Raw genomic sequence first — 23,235 nt, 5'->3', positions numbered from 1 at the left:
TTATGTGCAGACACGCACATAGGAATGTTTGCGTAATAACCGTAGCTTCCTGAAATGTAGAACTTGGCTTGACTTCAGCAAGGAACATTCTTTAACGTTATGTTGCATTTTCTAGGAGAAAATTAGAAGGGATACTGAGAAAAATCTGTTTGGAATGAATAGAACTTAATAAGAATCTAACTTTTTCTTTAATGCATTAATTTTAAAATCTAGTGGTGTATTAGATCGATACTGGGTATATTAAACAAAGTGTTTTTCTTTTAAAGATATTCTGGAGTGTGTACAATAATATTCCTCCTGTGACTAGCCTGCCTTTGAGATGTAGTTATCATTTAATGAGAGGAGAGAGGCGACCACTTTGGTAAGTGCCTGACGTGCAATTTGAGGCTAAGGTGGGAGGGAAATGGTTATGAGCCTCATAAAATATTTACTTCATGCCAAATTGGAATGCCAAAGTAATTGTCTCCCAGTAATGTTGGAAAGTAATTTTAGCTATTACTTAGTTGTGAAATAAGCCCCTGCCCACCAGCCCCCTCAACTTGGGCTCCAGGATGATGAGGAGATCTCTCAGTGCTCATCCACTGGGCCACCCCCCGCCCATTGCAGTTTCACCATAAATAGGTCATTAGTAGCACACGGAAGGCACAGTAGGGTCCTTTTTATGGGATGGGGTACCATTTTGGCTTGTTCTTTCAATTATTCATTAATAACCTGGCCAGTGGAGTATAAAAGCTTATAGGCTGATGGGGAGGCGAGGGAGGTAAATGTGGTGCTCAGGTCTACTGCACTGCCAAAAAAAGTTCGTATCACTGCAGACACCTCTCACGTGGACACAGATGGTCTGTGACACTGATCATGGGCCAAGGTCTAGCGAAAGGTCGTTTCCTTCTTAATAACTTGGTGTAGTGATAAGAGTGCAAAGACCTGGAGTTAGAAAACCAATAGGGAAGAACATGCTCAACATTTCTCAAGCTGAAAGAACTGAAGAAAAAATTCAAGCCTCAAGTTGCAGTATTGAAGAGTTTTATGAGCAAAAAATTGAATGGCGTAGGAAGCATCAAAAGAAGTTGGAAGGAATACACACTGTACCAAAAAGAATTGGTGGACATTCAGCCATTTCAGGAGGTAGCATATGATCAAGAACCAATGGTATTGAAGGAAGACATCCAAGCTGCATTGAAGACATTGGTGAAAAACAGCTCCAAGAATTGATGGAATACCAATTGAAATGTTTCACCAAACAGATGCAATGCTGGAAGCATTCACTCATCTATGCCAAGTAATTTGGAAGACAGCTACCTGGCCAACCGACTGGAAAAGATCCATATTCATGCCCATTCCAAATAACAGTGATCTAATGGAATGTGGGAATTACCGCACAGTATCATTAGTATCACATGCAAGTAAAATTTTGCTGAAGATAGTTCAAAAATGGTTGCAGCAGTACATCAACAGGGAATTGCCAGAAATTCAAGCAGGATTCAGAGGAGGGGTATCATGGCTGATGTCAGATGGATCTTGGCTGAAAGCAGAGAACACCAGCAAGATGTTTACCTATGTTCTATTGAGTATGCAAAGGCATTCACTGTGTAGACCATAACAAATAATGGATAACGTTGCAAAGAGTGAGAATTCCAGAACACTTAATTGTGCTCATGTGGAACCTGTACGTAGACCAAGAGACAGTAGTTCAAACTAGAAGATACTGCATGGTTTAAAATCAGGAAAGGTATATGTCTGTGTTGTATCCTTTCACCATATTTACTGAATCTGTATGCTGAGCAAGGAATTCTAGAAGCTGGACTATATGAAGACGAATGTGACATCAGGATTGGAGGAAGACTCATTAACAACCTGGGATATGCAGATGACATACCTTTGCCAAAGGGGAAGAGGACTTGAAACATCTACTGATGAAGATCAAAGACTACAGCCATCAGTATAGATTATACCTCAACATAAAGAAAACAGAAATTCTCACAACTGGACCAATAAGCAACATCATGCTGAATGGAGAAAAGATTGAAGTTGTCAAGGATTTCATTTTACTTGGACCCACAATGAACACCAATGGAAGCAGCAGTCAAAAAATCAAGCAATGTATGGCATTGAGCAAATCTGCTGCAAAAGACCTCTTTAAAGTGTTAAAAAGCAAAGATGCACCTTCCCCAAGCCATGGTATTTTCAGTTGCCTCATATGCATGCGAAAGCTGATAATGAATAAGGAAGACTGAAAAAGAATTGGTGCAATTGAATTATGGTGTTGACAAAGAAGAGTGAATATACCAGAAGAGCAAATAAATCTGTCTTGGAAGAAGTACAGCCAGAATGTTTCTTAGAAACCGAAGATGGTGAGACTTTGTCTCACTTACTTTGGACATGTTATCAGGAGAGAACAGTCCCTGGAGAAGGACATCATGCTTGGTCAAGCAGATGATTGTCAAAAAGGAGGAAGACCCTCAATGAGATGGAATGATACAGTGGCTGCAACAGTGAGCTCAACCATAGCAATGATTGTTTGGGTGGTGCAGGACCAGGCACTGTTTTGTTCTATTGTGCATGGGATTGTTAGGAGTTGGATCTGGCTCAATAGTACTTAACAACAACAGTGATAAGGCTGGAGGAGGGCAGTAAGCCATTTTGCCTAGGCTGAAGTCACAATTAGTAATAGGATTTTATACCACTTCCCTCAATCTTTCTGAGTTATTTACTCATTAAGAAAGTGGAAATGTATCTCAGTTCATTTGGTAGCAAATGACATAAACCTAATTTAAGGAAAAGACAGAGTATTTTTGCCCTTTAACTAGAAAGTTCACTGGTAGGGCTGATTTCTGGAAGTGTTAGATCTGGGTACTGAGATGTTATTAGGAACCCGATGCTCTCCATCGATTTGCTTTGCTTCCCTCTGTGTTGATTTCATTTTCAGGAAGACCTTCCCGTTCGTGGTGGCAAGAGGACCTTCATAAACTCTGCCACCCTACAAGTTTAGCAACATCAGCATTCACTGGCCCCACCAAAATCCCAGGACTGACTCTCATTGGTCCACCTTGGGTCATCTTTTCATCCCTGGTCAGTCACAAAGACTAGGAAGAGGCAGGGTTCTCCCAGGAAACCTGGGTCACAAGCCCATCCTTGAGGCCAGAATGTGGGGTCAGCCCTTTCTGAATTGGTCTGACATAAGGGTAGGGAACAGGGGCTCCCTAAAGGGAAATTGAGTGCCCTTAAAAGAGGGAACAGATATTAAACAGGCAAACAAGGCAAATGTCCATTGCTGTGGCAGAGTCCCCGGTTAGGTCTATGACACAAGGTTGGTATGAGAATCAAATGAGGCAATGTCATGAATACATCACACATGTCATGAGCACATCACACATATATGAAGCAGGTGTATTAGTCTTTCCAATCCCAGATAATTCAGTGAGCCTCCCAACACCCCTTCCTGGAGGGTGAAGACTTGTGTTCCCTCATCCTCCCTACCCTGTGGCTACCAAACTCCACTTCTTCCCCTCTCCATCCCTCTCGCTTCCTTTGTCTACCACCAGCCTCTGTTTCCAACAGAAGAACTGGGGGAGAGGTTATTGAAGAATACCCAATTGTTTTTGTTTTTAAGGTCATTTAAACCTATTGTCCAGCTAAATATATGAGGAAATACTTAATCTAAAGGTCTGTGGAACTACTTGATCCATGAGTATAACTTGAAACGTTTGTCTTTGATCCAGGGAGGAGGAAAGTAATGCAAAGGGCGGCGTGTGGAAAATGAAAGTTCCCAAGGACAGCACGGTATGTTGGTTCTGGCCCCTTTATTGAACTGGCCGAGCTCGGGGTTGGTGGTGGATGCCTGTGAGGGGTGAACATTTTGTGCTTTTCTAGCAGCCCGCCCGGTGGTCTCAGAACAGGACGGTGTGTGAGAAATTCTGGTCTGATTTGGGTGGTGGTTTGCCTTACACCATCATCTTGAAAACATATCATCGTTTCTCTATAGAAATGATGTGATGTGACCTGTGTCATGTCATCCGCAAGAGCTAAAAGCCAATAAACTTTACAGAAAGCTGGTTATCCTTATGGCAGCCATCTCCTCAGCAGCCATAAGTAAATGTGGAAGTTCGTTTTACATTTTGGGAAGCAGGAGCCTTCCCACCAAAGCTTGTCTCTCTTCCACTGGGATGAGCAGTTCTGACGGGGAGCAGTTTTGAGGGTGAACAGGCAGCCATGGGATAGGGGTGCCTGGAGCCTTGGCATCTTGCTATTCTTTGGAGTTTCCGGGGGTGGCTATGCCTAGCCTCCCTCCCCTCAGACACCTCCTTTTCCTAGGAGTGTTTTTTAATCCTTGGCATATCTACTTGGGCTCTAATTCATTGTATTGACTGAAACGAACATTAAAATCTGTTACCCTGAGCCCCAGAAAACCAAAAAGCCTCTTTGAAAATGGATGAAAGGGCAAATACCACCCTGTCCATTTTTGCATGTTTTCTCTCATGTGGGTAAACTCAGAGGGTTGAAATGTCTCCAGAGACCAGATTCTCGCGCTCTAGCCCCTTCCCTATAAGCACATACCTCAATGTCTGACCAGATTTATTTGTTAAAAGTGCAAACCATTAGTCAAGATGTATAGGTCCAAGTTTGAGTGTTATTTGGCATACGTAATAAAAGACATGAGGGAAGCAAATAACACACCAGGCAAGGTGTATAAAGACCCCTTTACCCCCCAAAAGAAGAGAAAGCAGAGAATGTGAGAGAATTTTAAGTGTTTTTTGTTTTTAATTTCAGTAAGAATGCATTTTGCCCCTCCACACTCCTCATTTAGTCACACTAGACCCTGAGTTCTGGTGAAAACATCAGTTGAAAAGTGGCTGAAAGACAGTTTTGTCCCCTCTCTCCCTATAAGCCCACTTGGCCACACTCAGTCACAAATAATAACGCTTTCGTGTCTATACAAGGACCCTCATCCCGAGCAGTTCAGCCTACTCTTCAGGGTCAGTGAGTGGAATTCAAACAGGAGAGTGAGTGCTCACCTCCCTAACTTTCTCTCCGTCCCTCACCTTATCACTAACAATGTAGGAGACCACGGGACAGCTGGAAAGTGGAAAGAATGGTTTCTAGATGCCAGACAAGTAGACCAGAAAGGAGGCTTAAGGCAAGAGGGAGGAAACCACCTTGAGGGTGAGCACTCACTCTTCAGCTCTCTGGTTAACTGCCATTGCCTTGGTTAAAAATTCAGCTGGACTGCTTTAAGTTCATTAGAACATAATGTTAAACACTAGGATTAGACTTAATACGTATTGAGCACCTGGTTTATAGCAGGGACACAAGTATTTATGGAAGAGGGATCTTGAATAATGTTGAGCCCTTTTGTTGCAAGCAAAAAAAAAGGGGTGAGGGGGCTGTGCTCAGCCCTTTGAATGCGTCAGTTGATTCATTTCACACTCACAGCAACCCCTGGGAGGTTGGCTCTAGTATTAATCCCTCATTCACATAAGGAAGCTGATGCTCAGAGAGGTTGATGACCCACCGGGGGTCACAGACAGTAGGCAGCCTGTCAGGATTCAAACCCAGCTCTGGGAGACTTTGGAGTCTGTGAAGTATGACAAGGAGGGTAATTGGGATCAAGAACTTTCCAAGGGGGATAAATGGAAGAACTTTTAGCCCTCCAGGTACTTGTGGGTTGATGCTGGCTGCGTATTGGATGGCGTTAGTAGAGCTTGAGTAGAGGGAACCCCAGTTTTTCCTCACTAGTAGGAGGCCAACCAGAACATGCACAGGTTCTTCCAGGGAAATGCATACACACACGTAAAGTTTTGTCACTTGCTATCAACAATGCCGAAAAGAAATGCAAATTTACAAGCCTCTAGGACTCAGTAGAAGCCCTGGCAGCTCAGTGGTTAAGAGCTACGGCTGCTAACCAAAAGGTCGGCTGTTGGAATCTACCAGCAACTCCTTGGAAACCCTATGGGGCAGTTCTACTCTGTCCTATAGGATCACTGTGAATCGGAATTGACTAGACTGCAACAGTTAGTATTCAACAGGTGCCCTGGTAGCGCAGTGGTTAAGAGCTATGGCTGCTAACAAAAAGGTCGACAGTTTGAATCAACCAGCCACTGCTTGGAAACCCTATGGGTCAGTTCTACTCTGTCCTGTAGGATCACTATGAGTTGGAATTGACTCAACAGCAACCAGTTTGGTTTTTTGGGTTTTTTAGTATTCAGTAAACTGGAAATTTCCTTAATTTCTTTACTTATGTGACTTTTGAAGCACGTTACAAGCCAAAAAAGAAAGAGTGAAAGAGGGATAAATGTTTTTGAAGAGAAAGATTTTATTAATGTCATTCAAATATAATATAATCAGTTGATATTTTTTGAATTGGTGAAAGGTAAAGAAATTGGGAAATTATAAATCGTTTGAATGCATTTTTCCCTGTTCCTTCTGAACTTCATCAGGGGTTTCAGTAGAGATTAACGTCCTTAAGACTTTGGATCACTTGTATCTTTCTCTCTAAAGCTGTTCGTAAACCAGTGAGATAAATGCCATTATTGTGTTTGCACCTATGATTGGGTGCTGTCTGTGGGCCCCAGATACAGGCAGGGAAATGCAGGTGAAATTGCAGAAAGTGTGACTTGTTTAGCTCCTGAAGGTCAGAGTCTAAAACTCTGTCTGTGTTGTTTTGTTTTGTTTTTTACTCTCTTCTCACATCAGTCCACAGTTTGGAAAGAGTTGCTGTTGGCAACTATCGGGGAACAGTTCACAGATTGTGCCGCAGCAGGTAAAGAAGCACGCAGCTCTGCCCGTACGTGCGTCCTTGTGTCCGTGTGTCCGTGTGTGTGCGCGCGCGTGTGTGTGTGCACACGCGCCTCATGCTGGGTCCTTGTGGAAGGTTGTGTGTGTGTCTCTGTGTGTGTATGTGTCACTGTTCACATGTTTTGAAGTTGTTTGTAACCACAAAGTTACTTTTTTTTTTCATGTGACTCTGGTGTTTGGTGGTGGTGGTCGTGGTGGTGGTGGTGTGTGTGTGTGTTTAGCATCTACTGAAAGATCACCACAGAGGGGGATGAGTTTGTTTTTTTAACTCTTCTTTTTTGGAATTCTAGAATGCTCTAGAGATACAGTCATGTTCCCAAACTTTCTTGCTACCCCTATAACTGCAGTTGTGTGGTTAAATATTTGAATCAAATTAGCAGTTAGTTCTGTAAAGTGTAACAAATAAATACCCTTTAAACTGCAGAGTTATGAAGCAGCCAGAAACTTGAGCAGCTAAAACACATGGATCAACATAGATGAGTAAAATATTAGAGCAAGAGTTGCAAAACATTTTCTCTAAAGGACCAGATACTAAATATTTTAGGCTTTGGGGGCCATACAGTCTCTATTGCAGCAACTCACCTGTGCCATTACAGCGTGAGAACAGCCAGAGGCGGCACATAAATGAGTGAGTGTGGCTGTGTTTCATTAAAACTTTAGTTACAAAAACAGGAAGAGGATTGGGTTTGGCCTGTTGGCTATAATTCACCAACCTGTCTATTAGAGGTAGAGAGAAAATACCGGATCATGAAACGCAGGGCTTGAAAACATCTTTGCTTCATATCATACATGTATATGATATACACATATATGTACGTACATATCATATTTTTCCCTCATAGCTCAGCTCAGTAGTATCCACAGTGATCTGTCCAAAATGAATGGGAATAAAGAAAAGAAAAATTTGACATCAGTTGGGTTGTTAATGCAATTAGTAACAGGTTTCCTTTACTTGTTTCAAATCTTCCAGAAGGGCCTGAGGTGTTCAGTGAGGTAGGCACAGCCCTTTCTGGCCCTCTCAACTCCTTCCCCCTCTTCCTGTTACTGCCTTGGTCTCCTGCCTCAAAGGGGGTTTCAGGCATAGGCGGGGATGCCCTCACCATTATTACCCGTGGTCCTGCAGTTGAAGCTATAACACTAAGACCTTAACGACTTCACTTTAGAAACCATTTTCAAATATTGAGTGAATTTCCAAGAGCCTCAATGAGTACTTTTTGTTTTGTTTTGATCATGAAATCACTCAAAGAAGAGAATTTAATTGCTAGTTTAAAATTTTGTTTTCTTCTTGGGTAGTTACTTCTGAATACTCCTGAGGTAACATTTAGAATAATATTTTCCTCTGCAGCTTTGAGTTTAGAAAGTTGTTTTTGTTTTTTAACTCAATGGTGTTGAGTAATTTTCCCTCAGGCTTCTTACATGGTGTTGCCTTTGGAAGCCCTGTTGTTAGCTGCTGTCCAGTCGGTCCCCAACTCATGGCGACCCTGTGTGTTACAGAGTAGCACTGCTCCATGGGGTTTTCTTGGCTGTAACCTTTATGGAAGGAGGCTTGATGGCACAGCGGTAAAGTGCTTGGCCGCGGATGGAAAGGTCGGTGGTTCGAACCCACCAGCCAGCCACTCTGCAGCAGAAAGATGTGGCAATCTGCTTCCGTAAGGATGACAGCCTTGGAAGCCTTATGGGGCGGTGCTGCTGTACTCTATATGGTGGCAGCCTCATGGGGCGGTGCTGCTATACTCTATACGGTTTGAATCAACTCGATGGCATTGGCTTTGGTTGGTTTTTGGACTCTTTCTGGAAGCAGTTCGCCAAGTCTTTCTTCCACAGAGCCACTGAGTTGGTTTGAACCACCAACCTTTAGCTGAGTAGCAATTGCAAACTGCTCGTGCCACCCAGGCTTCTTTGGAAGCCATGTAGGCTTTGCCAGTCCCACAGAAAGTTCTCAGATTCGTCTCACTATCAATTTCAATAATTCCACTTTTGTTTTGCCTACTTCTTACACCACTTTTTATTCACTTAAGCCTGGGCAAAATGAAATTGTCTTAAAAAAAAAAAGATTTCCTCTATCTGATAGAGAATAGTTAGTAACTTCACAGTATGTATCCTGTGTATAGTTATAAATACATAAATCCCAGGGAGAGGAAGTGTTCTGTATGAATTATTCCCATTTGCAGAACCAGAGAAAATACCATAAGTAATAATAAGTAACCAGTATTAAGTAAAGAAGACCTGTTGTTCTATGGCTGACTTAGGAAGCTAGAATACCTTTAACTATTAACCATTAGCTCTTCCATTAACTAGCTGTGCAACTTTAAACAAGTCAGCTAACCTCTCTAGACTGCCCTCCCCTCATGTTTAAACAGAGGCTCCTCCTAGCTGTAAAGTCTCATGCAGCCAGTACACTGAAATGATCAAGGTTTTGCTGGTTGATGCTACTGATGAATATTAACATGATTGCTAAGGGGTCTGCCTTTGCGTAAGACTTCCAGCCTTCTTACCATGCAGTTTGTGAAAGGGCTGTGCTAGTAGGTCCCCTGGTTGTGCCTAGTTACCACCTAGTTACCAAAAGCCAAGCCAAACTGAAATATCCACAGGTCAGCCTATTGAGAATCCATCAGTTACAGTGTCCTCTGACCAATAGGGCAGAAATGGACAAAATCGGAAGATGGGGAAACGCTATGCTTTCCCTGAAAGACTGATCTAGGGTTTTCACCGTCATTCTTGAAAGTGGTAGACTGTAAAGCTCCCATCTTTATTTTCACATAAAATTTATGCAGAGCTCTAGCAAGTGTATCTTTAAAGTATAAATTAAAAATAAGAAATGCACATAAAACACCTCTTGATGGGATAATAAATTTCTTTGGATGGCTGTAATCAGGTACTATTTATTATTTATTTGGAACTTTTTATTCACATATAACACATATACAGAATAGTATACAAAATATACACGTATGGCTTGATAACTTTCCACAAAGTAAACATGTTCTCTAACTACCATCCAGATCGAGTTGCAGAATGTATTCAGTCCCCCCACAACCCGCCACTCAGTCTCCCTTCCAGGCTCTACCTTCCCCCCAAAGGCGGCCGCCAATCTAACTTCTAACACCGTAGCTTAATTTTGCCTGATTTTGAACATTTATGTAAATGGACCATTTAGTGTCAAGTTACACACATTTAGCCAGGATCAAATTCATTTACAAGGGAAGGAAGAAGGAAAGAAAGGAATTATTTTACTCAAGATGAATTCTTTCAGTAAATTGGACATGTCCCTATTTAAATTGCCTCTAAATACTGGAATGTTTTAACCCTCAGAGGATGACTGAACAAACTGGTGACATAAATATGTAGATTTACAGAGGCAGGCATAGTTAGCAAGCTAGGCAAAGCGTATTAACTAAGGCAAAATTCCCTAATTTTGATTCTGCTTAGCTTCTGCATTTCCTTATTGATGCCCAGTATGCAGGCACAGAGGCCTGGCCCTGTTTTATTCCGTCATGAAAATGTAAAGCCAGGAGTCATGGTCTCTACTTCTGCCACCTCACTGCAAGTTCGTGGAAAGAGTGGCTGCAAGGGAGCATGTAACAGTACAACCAAACCTCTCTTACCAAGCCACCATTCTTACATCTAATCCAGAACCCAAACCAAACCCATTGCCGTCCGGTTGATTCCAACTCATAGTGACCCTATAGGACAGGGTAGAACTGTCTCATAGGGTTTCTGAGGCTGTAGATCTTTATGGAAGCAGATTGCCACGTCTTTCTCCAGTGGAGTGGCTGGTAGTTCGAACCACTGACCTTCTGGTTAGGAGCTTCGTGCTTAACTGCTGCACCACCAGGGCTCCTCCTTTCTTAAGTCAAAAAAAAAAAAAAGGCAGCCCCAAATCCAGAATTTAGTTTTAAAAAAGACAACATGAATTAATGATAATACCTTAATGTCCACTCCCTAAAGTACTATAATAAAACCAAACCCATTGCCATGAAGTCAGTTCCAACTCATGGCGACCTCATGTGTCACAGAGTAGAGCTGCTCCATATGGTTTTCATATGTAATCTTCACAGAAGCAGATTGCCAGGCCTTTCTTTCATGGCACCACCAGCTGGGTTCACACCGCCAACTTTTAGGTTAGTGGTCGAGGGCAAACCATTTGCTCCACTCAGGGACTTCCAAGGACTAAAATAGCAGACCCAAACTCAGAAGATATTTACTCTTACTCTCTACACAGTGCTAACATGTGTTGCTTGGTTCTTTAGCCTGTGGCTAAAAGTACAAAACCAGAAGGGGGATTGCTAGAGGGAAGCACCTGACAGCAGGAAGAATGCATAGGAAAGGAGCAGACAAGCAAACCACAACTACAGAAGACATAGCTTGGGTCCAGCTAATGTTGGGGCAAATAGCTGTAACCACACCAAAGGTCTCTGAAAGCGTGGCAGGATAAATCCTCACTGTTCTCAGTCTAGGCAGCAAGGCATCGAGGAAAAGTTCATTTGAGTCCACTTTGGCATTCAGAGTGCAGGGAAGGGTTATGCAACCCATTTTAGAAAGAGTCTCAGTCAAAACAGGGTAGGAAAGTCAAAAAGCTTTGGTAAGATGTTAAAAAGGGTAAATGACTTATCTGGAAGACGTCTTTGGCTGGAACACTTTGTTTATCGAAGTCCCTGGATAAACGGGATGTCACTGCTTCCGCTTTTATACACTAACTTTTTCCAAAGATTCCCCTTAGAGACAAGTATTTATGATGATTTCTCTTGTGCCAGCTTTATTTTTTCATCTTATCCATAATGTACAGATAAAATGATAAGTGCTTAAAACATACTACAGGGTGACTTAGAATTATCACTCATTTCTTTGTTCCTCCGCCCTCCCCTCAGATGACGAAGTAATAGGAGTTAGTGTCAGCGTTCGTGACCGAGAGGATGTCGTCCAAATCTGGAATGTCAATGCCTCATTAGTGGGTGAAGCAACTGTTCTAGAAAAGATCTATGAACTTCTGCCCCACATACCTTTTAAAGCAGTATTTTATAAACGTAAGTGCTCTATTTTCAGTTATTACTTTCTAGCATCATACTTTCAAAAATAGTAACTGTGTTGCCAGTGAGATGAAGGCAGAATTACTTGAAATTCTGTAATTTAGAATATAATTCAATGAAATACACTGAAGTGTTTAAAAAAAAAAGATAAGTTTAGTCTTGGAGATGAAAATGAGACTTTATTTTGCCTAACTGCCTGGATCAGGAAAGGAGAATATATATTATATTTGTTGTTTCAAAAATCTAAACCTGATCTTCAATTTGTCATTCTCAGCAAGAAAAAAATCACATTCTATTTGAAACAAAAATGTTATTATGTGAGCTGGCAGGTAGATACTTAATCATCCCTTCGCAAACAGGAATGTGTAAAGTAGAACATCTGTATTTGGGGAGGGAACTTGTTCTGAGCACAGGGATGATTGAGTGTTCTACAGCAATCCTCAGACTTCCTCATTACCGAGGACTCTGATGCAGAATGGAGAGAGAATTCCCACCTAGCAGTGAAACCTTAACGGTGTTACGAATAGGTGTGTGGACCCATTGTTTCCATCATGATTCATGTTCATTTCTTTTGTGTACTCTCTTTAAAAAGTCATCTTTTTCATAATGAAAACAGCTTAGCGCTATTAAACCAATATTTGGTAGATCAAATTGCAGGCTACGCTTTTAACAGTGAGTTATAGACAAGAATTGACAGCCCAACACATATATGATAAATTTCCTATTTTCTAAGCTGTTCAAGAGTCAGTAACTCATTTTTTTTAACTGCTGTATTTCTCTGAATCTAAGATGCCCTTCGTGATAAGAAGCCCCATTATTTTAGTGTTACTAAGAAAGAAAATGAAAAGGCTCCCAATTAAACTATGACTTTTTATTGATTTCAGAGCACTTCAAATTTGGGGGTGGGTGGGGAGAGTACATCTTAAAATTGTTGAAATAGAGGATATTCTTCTCACTTTCATTATCGTTTCACTTTTCTCAACCCCTTGCCAAGAAAGGAGAAAAAATTAAATTTTGTTTCCGAATCATCCTAGCATGATAGAGAAATTGAAACCAAGGCCTCCCTGTAAGGAATCATACAATCACTGGTCACGTGATTTCGGTTTTAAGCCATCAGGCTGCTCTGGCGAGGCAGATATTCAGCTGGGGCTGAGCTTCTGAATTTTAAATGCAAGTTTGGATAAAAGAGCTAGGAAGACGGCGCTGCAGAAGTCACTTATTGACTGTGCGGTGTGGAAATTGCAAATCTGTAGATGCCATTTCTATCCTTTAGGGAATATTAATTGTACTATCAAACCAGATATTAATTGAAAGGTCACCAAGGGTTTTTCTCTTTTTTTGACTCCACAGGACCAAGTCTGGCAGAAACTCTCCAGAAAGGAGGTGTGTTCCCTTGCCAGTTATATAAGGGGCTAAAACATTCTCTGCCACCTTTGAACAGGGTCCACATTCTGATTGTGTTGACTCAAAAGAGGAGAAAGGCAATTTTAGATTTACATTTGGGGTAATAAAGTCCAGCACCCTGGACTTTAGTCCCACTTCAGCAGTGACCTTGAGCAAGTCACAGCTTGTCACCCTTTCACTTTTCTCATCTGACTATGGAGGAGGTTGGTCTTAGATGATCTCCAAGGTTCCTTCTGCTTTAAAATTCTATAATTCAACGTCCAGGTAACATGTTGGTGAGCTGCAGGCTCACCTGAGTGTTTTCTTAGCTAATTAGACCTCAGAGCGGCTAGGCTAGTTTTTAGGGCCATGGCGTTCATCAGGTAAGACTGAACAAGGGCAGGAGGATTCACTGCTTAGTAACTAGCTGTTGTGATTGCTGGGGGGAAGAAAAAAGCCAAACAAGGGAAAAAAGAGTTGCAGTTTGGCCAGTTGAATCAAGCTGAATAGACACCCTAAAGGTAGATGCCATTGTAAATTCATGAGTCATGTAGAACCACTACAGGTCTCAGTAGAAATCCATGTTTTAATGGCATAAATCAACATTTAAAAGCTCAAAGGTTATTCAAATAAAAATTTGGATTGGAAAACAAGCAATTCTCTACTTCTTGTAAGCAGGCAGTCCTTTACTCAATAGGGTAATACACCAGGTGCTGCAAAATTCATGTTGAAAAATGAGGTTGGGGCAGAAATCTCAGTCACGGCATGATGAAGACTGATCTCAGGGTGAGCTAAGTCAGAAATGGCCAATTCCATGCTTTTACTTTGTATTGTGACCAGGGTCTTGGTTTAAGAAGTCCCAAATTTACAGGAGCTATTTTTTTTTTAGGTGACAGGGTAGATTTTGCGTGTAGCAAGATCCCAAGCATATTTGGTCAAGGTCGCCAGCAGGGGGGTGAAGATGGGGCGACTGAGAAATTACATATGATTTAGATATACATCAATTACTTGACTGAGAAGCTCCCACTGTACAGAGATCCCCCCAAATTCTGTTCAGCTCTTCAGAGCAGCTGAATAACAAATGTGTTTTCTGACGTGAGAATTGTTTGGAGCTGGAGTTGGCAAACTATAGACTGAGAGCCAGATCTGCCCCCCTTCCCCACCTGTCTGTTTTAGTACCAGCCACAGCTAAGACTGGCTTTTACCTTCTTCAGTGGTTGGGGGGGGAATCAAAAAAGGATATTTTGTAACACGTAGAAATTATATAAAATTCACATTTCAGTGTCCATAGATAAAGTTATATTGCCATACAACTGTGCTCATTTTTTTCACGTTGTCTGTGGCTGCTTTGATGCTGCAGTGGGAGTTAATAGTTGTTGCAGAGACCATATGGCCTGCAAAGCCTAAATATTTACAGCCAACCCTTTGCAGAAGAAGTTTGCTGACCCCTGGCTTCGAGCATTTCTTTATTCCCTTTCTATTAAGTCTAACCAAAGGCTGACAGAACTTCCTGTATCTCTCAGGATACTTTCAGTTCTGAATGTTTTGTTCTGCCATCTCCATAACTTTTCAAAATGCTAGTATTTCAGTGTCTCACCTGTGACCACCCCAGACTGTCCCTCACACCTAGAAGTAATAAAAATCTCTGGACAGCCCACGTCTCTTGATTTGTAATTTAGAGACTCGCATCAGAGTTATTCTGCGGCTCCTCTACTTGACCCAGCTGGACTGTATATTTTATTGCAGAGCAAATCACATTTTATTTAGCGTCTGCCCTAAAATCCTTCTTTAAAAAAGAAATCATAAAAAGTGAAACATTTGTGTAGTCACAGCTGTGAGAAGTGCTCATTTAAATTAGTTCAGATTACAGGCCACTCTAGGAATTTGGCAGACCCGGGGTAACCCTCCGGCTCTACGGTGGCCCTCCCCTACAGTGGTTTATCCACGTGAAGGGTAGGTTGGGGTAAATAAACATCCAGGATGATCTCGAAGGGAAAATATTTATCCTTTACCCCCACCCCCCCCCCACCCCCAGCAATAGCCTGAAGAATTTAGTCCATGTTAAAAACAGAGAATGGAGAACAAATACACTTAGCTGCTAACCAAAAGGCTGGAGGTTCAAGTCCCCCCAGAGGTCCCTCGGGAAAAAGGCCTGGCCATCTACTTCAGAAAAAAACACCCACTGAAAACCCCATGGAGCGTAGTTCTACTCTGACGCAGTGGGGTCGCCATGAGTCAGAATTGATTTGACGGCAGCTGGTTTTTTAAGGGGTAAAAATGGCCCCTGCCATCTTTGCCCTCCTAGAGGACACAACTCACGGCGGGTGGGGGTAGAGATGGGTAGGGAGTGCAGCACACACGATCCTGAGTCACCCCATGCTTGGTCAGACCCCAAGCCTCAGCAGCTTTTCCACTTGAAGAGAAGAGGATCCAAGGCCTGACCTTGCTTCATGATGGTTAACCAGGTCAAGAAAGTGGATTTTCAGACTAGGCCTTTTGTCTTGGAGGAAATGTTACATATTTCCTAATAATACTCCCACTGCCCACCCTCCACATTAAAACAAACTGCAAGCATGTGGAAATATTTTTGGTAGCATAATTTTTTAATTCTAGCATTCCTAACTGTAATTAGTAATTTTGTCAGCCAGACAATAGGGCTGCAAATCCACTGAAGAAAAAAACCCAACTGAGGATGAGGGGCAGCGGGGGGAAGGACCCATCAATTTTATGAAACGTCATTTCCCAGAGTGGGAGTTCAGAGGTGGGGGAGGGCATAATATAATTGCTACCCCCTTACGTTGTTCTGGAAACCCTGGTGGTGTAGTGGTTAAGTGCTATGGCTGCTAACCAAGAGGTTGGCAGTTCGAATCTACCAGGTGCTCCTTGGAAACTCTATGGGGTAGTTCTACCCTGTCCTATAGGGTCGTTATGAGTCGGAATCGACTTGACGGCAGTGGGTTTGGTTTTTTATGCTGTTCTTTCTTTCTTTTTTTTTTTTATTTTTAAATACAGGCTTTTGGAGGGCCCTGTCTTGGGTAACTTGAGGGCCCCACCCCATGCATTCTGTGGGGTGCTTTTTTCCCTGCAGGGCTTGCCTACAGCCAACATCCTCTCTTCGGCAGCTTGTCAGGATGACTCATCCTCTTGGCACAGTGAGAAGAAACAGGCAGCATCCCACTGCTTGTTTATTCCTTGTTTTAATTTTCATTACTACGTTTCTTAGGAAATGCACGCCTTAGCTAACAGTTACAGGCAAAAAGGTATTTGAGTTCTTGCCAACATTTGGGGAAACTGAATAAGATGCCTAGAGAAGGGTTGCCCCATCCTTCGCTTAAAGTTTTCTTTCCTTTTTTTCTTTTTTGTTTTTTTCTGTCCTTTAGCCCATGAAGAGCATCATGCTTTTGAAGGTGGACGTGGAAAACACTAATTGCACTCTGTACAGAATTCTTTGTCCTTTGCTGATTGGTTTTGGAAACGGTCTTAAAAGGAGGGAGAGTGAAGAGAAGACTTGCCGAAGCTCTCGAAGCTGGTCGATTTAGAGTGGTTTCTGTCCTTGCAGATCGGGCAGTTAGCACTCAAGTAGCAGCTGGGGGGCGGGGGCGGCTGCGTGGGTGTCTACCGTCACGGTACTTGGTTTAGTTTTATTTTTTGGCTTTCTAAATTCTCTGTTCTTTTCACTCTGATTTTTTTTTTTTTGCCCTTTTTAATTCCTTATTCAGTCTAATTATTGTTTACTCCTCTTTCATTGAGGCACAAGAAATTGGGTTCCCTGGAAGTAGCTCTCCTATACCTAGTTAATGAGACTGTGCATAACCGTGACAATATTGCTTTGGAAAACCACGCTATACGTGGAGGAATAGTAGCTTGATGAAACCTGTCTTCTGAGTATTTGTTGTGACATTCCTTCAGGCTGTGAGCTGGGCATTGTTTTTTCTGTCCCAGGGAAAAGAAATACCATTCTTAATCTGATTTTGCACTGAGAGCACACACGCTTTTTCTTTTTCCTTCTTAAAACTTTTTTTTTTAAATGATAAAAGAAAAAGAGTAGTTGGGTTCCCCAAGCTGGTAACTATTATCACAGTTCAGTCTCAGGATATAAATCAAACTCTAGGTTTTTGGACCCTCCATGGATGGAAGCATTTTCAACTAGAATTTCAATTGGCCTTTTCAAAGGAAAGCTTAGAGTGCTGAGAAAGGATTCCTCCCAATAGGAAACCTGGTATTTCGGATTTAAAGAAGAGGTGATGTTTTAATTGTTTGAATTTTAATTGTCCGAATTTCAGGGGTGTGAACCCACTTAGGGCTTCACAGATCAATGCTAACACATTTTGTTAAAATGATCCCCTTTTCCTGTTCACCTTGTATGCAGTTTCCGTAATTGATAGTCTTCCAAATGGGCAGCTTCCCCCTCCCCATTTTTTTTTTATTTAGGAGTAGAAAGTTATATCTCATTTATGGGGTGACTCTGAACCTTCATAAAGTTGAACTTTGAGTGCTTTTTGTCTGTATAACTCATTGGAATTGTTGATACGCATTGCTTTATGCTACCAAAGAATTACCGGTTTTAGTGGAAGGACCTGGCCACCCTCTGGAGCACTGAGACATGCTCAGACTGCACCCATTTCCTCTGGACTCTGCCAAGCCTCCAGCTGCATTTACCTGCATAAGGGCAGGGCCCTTTGAAGACGCTTCCTTTTGTGGGCTTGTTTTTGGAGTCCCAGGAGCTAGCATGTACTTATACATTTCACCAAAGGGCCACGCACCCAGACTGTCCTTGTATCCAGGATTCTTAATTCCTCTTGCAATATTGACCAGCAGAGAGAGATGAGGTCACTTCAAGCCTCCAGCAGGTGTTTGTAAATAACATTCTCCATTCACACATTTTAAAGGACTTTCAACAATATCTATAAAAATTGTGCCCTTTGCTTTCACTGCTAACCACATCAACCATAACGATGATCGGACTTAAAAAAAACACACACACACACACACACACACACAAATTTATTTCTAAACTTGAGTTTCTTCAGTGAATTCAAAATGAGGTATGATACCCAATCCATTTCTCCAAAGCCCAGGGCTTGTTTCTCTAAACCTTGTACTAACGTCCAACTGGTTTTTAAATTATTCATCAAGGATTTATAAAAATTATTCTGGACATGAAAATTCTTTTTTATAATATAAGTATTTTTCTGATAGATTAGAAAAAAGGATACAGTTGACTTTATCTTCACTGTAATTGTCACATATATTTCCTGAAGTAAATGGGTTTTGACGTATTTTTATTTTTGAACTTTATTTAAAGGATTTGTGATGATGTGTTCAACTTTTGTGTGTATGTAGCCTTTGAAGTAAAATAAAATAAATAGGAATGTTAGGCTCACGTTGATTTTTTTTTTTCTGGTTTCTATTGTTAATGATCATGGAACATGAGCAACACATAAAGCTGATCTTGTCTCAGTAAACTTCTGCAACTATTTCTGACCCTTTGGAAAATACTGTGAGAAAGATTTAATTTGCTTAATGTTAAGAATGTATCATCTAAATTACTTTTAAGAGAGGATTTTGTCAGATTTTCCTCTGGAAATTGTTTTAATTGAATATTTAGTTCATAAGAGACTTTGTATGAACTAAGCTGATGTAAAAAGCTGATGTAGTCAGTTTAAAAATCTCTCATTACCTTCTTAGATTAAAGAAGCTAATGCTTGTCTGAGATACCAGGAAGAATTTTGTGTGGCTTATGACTTTTGTGTTAGGGTGGCTTACCGACCTCAGCCAGTACTGGGGACAGTACTAACTTTCAGTAGAGTCTGCTCTTTTCAGCCAAGTCCTTGCAGGTGCAGCCTGGTACTCCCGGCAAAGAGCCACACAGAAGCCAGAGCGCTCACTTGCTTGTCTTTGTGATCCTCAGGTCTGTGATACAGTGCCAGGAAATCGGATTGAAAGCAATATGCTCTTTCTCCCAGTATTCCCCAGCTTGTCATCTCACAGGTGCTTGCTTACATCAGGAAAGTTACACTTAGCCAAAAAGGAAGAATAATCCCTGTTTAAAATAACTTGTCTACATTTTGATTTTTTTCATAGGCACTTTCGGACGTGCTGACTTAGTCAGTGTTCACATTTCCTTTTCCTCCCACTTTTCCACATTTCTAAAATGAGGGTATAATTTACATTTGACATGTACATTGCTATTAAATGTATGGTACGATTGATGGGTAGGAAAACACGATTCTAGTAGACTTTGAATAAGTTTAGACTGGCTCTAAACTTCTAGCCTTCTTCTTGAATTTAGCTCAAGTCTACACTGTCCACACAGCACAAGACTTCATAGTTGAAAGAAACTTTCGGTATAACTGGGTCTGGTAGATACAATATACAGTGAAACCTGTGAGAGCCAGAACTCAGTGGGACTGCCTTGTCTTTCCAGGTCTCCTAAGTTTTCCGCCTTTGACAGGGTCAGTCTTACTGCTTTTCAGTCATTTGTTTTGGTGGAAAATATTTGAGTTTTCCTTCTCTTACAGGTTTCCGCCTTACACAGGTTCTGGCTTTCACAGGTCTTACTGTACAGTGTGCCAGCCAAGCCTTGACTGAACCTGTCTCTAGTTAAAAGGATATAAAACTAGAAGGCAACAGTGCCAGGCATTGAAGTCTGTAGGTTATATCCCAGTCTAAGCCTCCTTAAACTAAGAATATTCAGTCTGTCAACCTAACCACCCCTTCCTCCCCCAACTAGTCGCCCCGATCACCAACTAAATATCTGGCCACTGATCTGACTATACCTAATCAGAGACCCTCATTGTAGCTCATCAGTTGCTGTCAGTGACTGAAGTGGCATTAGAGTGTGGTGTTTGAAAGTAACCTGATTATGACAAGAGGGTGGCCCTTTGCAGTTAGATGCTCCACTCTTCAAGGCTTCCAACTTTTGTGCTTACACAAGGCTGACAGCATTTGGAGCGGTCACATGGTGGCGCTGCCTTCCAGCCAACGGTTCTGGCTCAGCAGTTTTTATCAGCATTTATCCAGCGACATTTGTGTGATTATTTTAAGATCCTACTGCATTTTGTTCTTAGGGTTTTATAAAAAATGTGATTAGAAAATGTAAAAATGATACAAGCGATAATAAATTTTGGTTTCATATACCTAATAAAAATAAGGCCAGGATAAAACTCTCCAGGTGTGCTAAAAATCTCAACTCTTAGGCTCTCTTTGGGCCTGTCAGCAAGTCAACAGGTTGTGAAGAGAAAGAACGAAATAAATGAATATGTAGGAAATACTGGAAATATTTTCATCAAATGTTGTACCCAAAAGGAGGACTAAAATTAGAATTTTATATATTTTTTAGCTTTTTGCATATGCAGCCCCCCTTTAAAAATGTAAGTCTATGGTTCACTGTTCCAACGTTATACATTTTTGTAAGATTTCACTCATTAACATATGAAAGTAGAGGACTGCCTGTATGTGGTTTATTTCTTAAAAGAATACATTCTGATCAATTAAAAATTGCTTACGACTTTGGTGACTCAGGATTGTAAAAACCCCAGATAATTGCCTCAATAGCTGGGAGGAATCAGAGGATAAAGAGGAAAAAGATAGGGATTGAGGTGCGGTGAAAAGTGTATTTGAGACCCTGTATTCTATTCTGTATAGCAAGTAGAGTGGACTCCCCTGTCTACTTCTCGCAGGAACAAAAAGCCCAGATAGATTCTGGACACATCTGATTATACTGTTCTGTTTTTGTTTTCTATTATTTTTCCATTTGCATCAAAATCTCAGAACACTTCTTATTTAGGTTGAGCCATTCAGGCTAAAAGTCACCCTACTGTGTGGTAGAGACACTTCCATCTTACTGACACAGCTCTGTTTTCAAAGGAAAACTCACAGGCTCGTAGAATTCTAGAGTGGAAGGAACCTTTGAGATCATCTACCAGTGCTTCTCAAACCTAAGCATGGAGAAGGCTAACTGGGGTATTTATTTAATATGTGGATGTCTCCAGTACCCCAACCTGAGATTCTCAGTCACAAGAATTTTGTCTGCATTTTTAGCAAGCACTCCAGTGATTCTAATGCTGAGGTCTTTAGACCTCACTTTGAGAAATCCTGATTATCCAACCCCCTCATATGACAAATGAGGAACTCCCTCCTCCCTTTACCCCCCCTCCCCCACCGCCCCCAAGCTCTCTCAGGTGACCTGATTTGACTGTATAATACCAACAATATTATGAAGGCTGGAGAAAGCCATTATTACCAAGACTTGAGTAGATGGTGCTCATAAATAAGGACTTTATGGCTAGGACCACAGCAGTAATAGGTAGCCCATCTCTGGAAGTCCATAATATAAAAACCTTTAATACAGAGTAGTGGCTTTTTTCTTTTCTAAATACCATTTCAGCCTGTTAAGAGAAAAATTAATGTTCAGAAAAAAGTAGTCACTCCATATGTGCACTAACTGCTTTTCTGTAATGTCTTATGGCATCTAGGGTTCAGCATCATTGAACAAGATTAAATGAACGTTATAGAGCTATAAAATTGCATGTAAAATAACGCAAAACTCTTCAAATGGCTATCAAAGTAGCCTGGGAATGAATTTCCACTAAAATTAATTGTCACTTCTAAACGTAGCTCAGCAAAGCTGTTACTAAACCAGAGGGATTCTTGAATACATAGAAGTGTCCAAAAAAATCCAAGAAGTTATTTCCCAGCCCACAGGAATGATAAGGAAAAGTCATTGTGAAGTCAATATTTTTTTGTCCATCATTGCTACTAAAATTTAGAGTCCCATTGTATATGTGTATGTGGAATGTACCTTATTAGAATATCCAGTGAAGTGGCCTTTTGGATATTCTATGCTCTTGTGTCCTTCCGAGATCATGATGTTGAAGGAATCTGTGTTCAACGTTTTTGTTTTGGTTGCTGCCCTAAAAAAAAAAAAAAAAAGTCAACTCATTTAAAGGAATGCAGGATTTTTAAAGGAATGAAAATGTCAGCTTCTAATATTGAAGTCAGAGAACTTTTCTTGAACTTGTACTTTGGAACACGGGTTTATTTGGGATGTCCTAAGCCAGCAACTGCATTATGGAAATAAGCGTGAAGTCAATATGGTGTTTCTAAGTTTTCCATAGAAAAATAATCGTACCTCTTTTTAATTTGAAGAAGCAACTTTTAATGAAGGTGAAAATGTTCATTTTAGCACTTTACATTGAATGGAGAATATACAAGGACTTTGAGCAGTTTCATCAACTTATTATAGGGTTTCTGTTCTCATATAAAGCTATTAATTTTATGAGCATACATTAAATTCCCCCCAAATTTCTCAGACCTCTAATGTGGTTCACAACCATTGTATGGTTTAAAAATAAATTGTAACTATTTTCTCAGTATTCGTTTAATAACAAGTCACCATCACTTTGTGTGCCTCCTGACTGCGAGTTTGGTTTCCTTTAAATGATTACACAAAAGAATTTCAGACCTTAAACCAGTGAGGAGACCCTAGGTTGGGGTATCTAGTACTGTTTGTCCCCAATTTAAAATCTTATCAGTTGCATTGAAAGTTACTCATTCTTTAGAACTGTCTTATCTGTGAAGTTGCACCAGGTCCATTTGCCTTATGTTTGGGATCTGTTGTACCCCTCCCCCCATTTTATACCATCTGTGCCCTGTGTGGTTGGGACCCTTCCACATCTGGCTACAAGCTGGTGTAATGTCCTTCCTTTTGATCTGGCTTCGTCTAGTGATTTGCTCAGTATTTTTAAGGTCAGACTGAAAACTTTTCTGTTCTAGTTATTTTTGATTTTATATTGTGTGTTGTGTTTGATGTTAAGATACATGTGAAAGTTGCTTCTATAAGTCAGTAATCTTTATTCCAGCCTTTTGCAGCAAAAAGGTAAGACGAGACTCTGCTTTTCTGGCTTGGAAATGTAGTGATTTATGTGTTTAGCACAAATGTTGAGACTATTCATGCGAAAAGTTCTTGCTATGAATTCGTGTTCCATCCATCTTCAAGTTATAATTTCACGGAGTTTGTTTAGGTGTTCAT

General features: G+C 41.0%; 1 protein-coding gene across 3 annotated transcripts in view; it reads left to right on the top strand.

Moving 5' to 3' along the window:
* Positions 1–23,235, top strand: part of EIF4E3 (eukaryotic translation initiation factor 4E family member 3) — a 306,432-nt gene that overhangs the window by 31,090 nt on the left and 252,107 nt on the right. Inside the window, exons 3-7 of one of the 3 annotated variants that reach the window (XM_049862999.1) lie at positions 267–361; positions 3,720–3,780; positions 6,691–6,757; positions 11,661–11,816; positions 16,583–18,653. In XM_049862999.1, coding sequence (XP_049718956.1) covers positions 267–361; positions 3,720–3,780; positions 6,691–6,757; positions 11,661–11,816; positions 16,583–16,629 — 426 coding nt within the window. In that variant the 3' untranslated portion in view covers positions 16,630–18,653. The other 2 variants (XM_049862998.1, XR_007514459.1) reach the window with 2 other exon arrangements.

The sequence above is a fragment of the Elephas maximus genome, chromosome 20 (genome assembly GCF_024166365.1).
Source record: "Elephas maximus indicus isolate mEleMax1 chromosome 20, mEleMax1 primary haplotype, whole genome shotgun sequence".
NCBI lineage: Eukaryota > Metazoa > Chordata > Mammalia > Proboscidea > Elephantidae > Elephas > Elephas maximus.
This window is presented reverse-complemented; position numbering and strand designations above follow the sequence as displayed.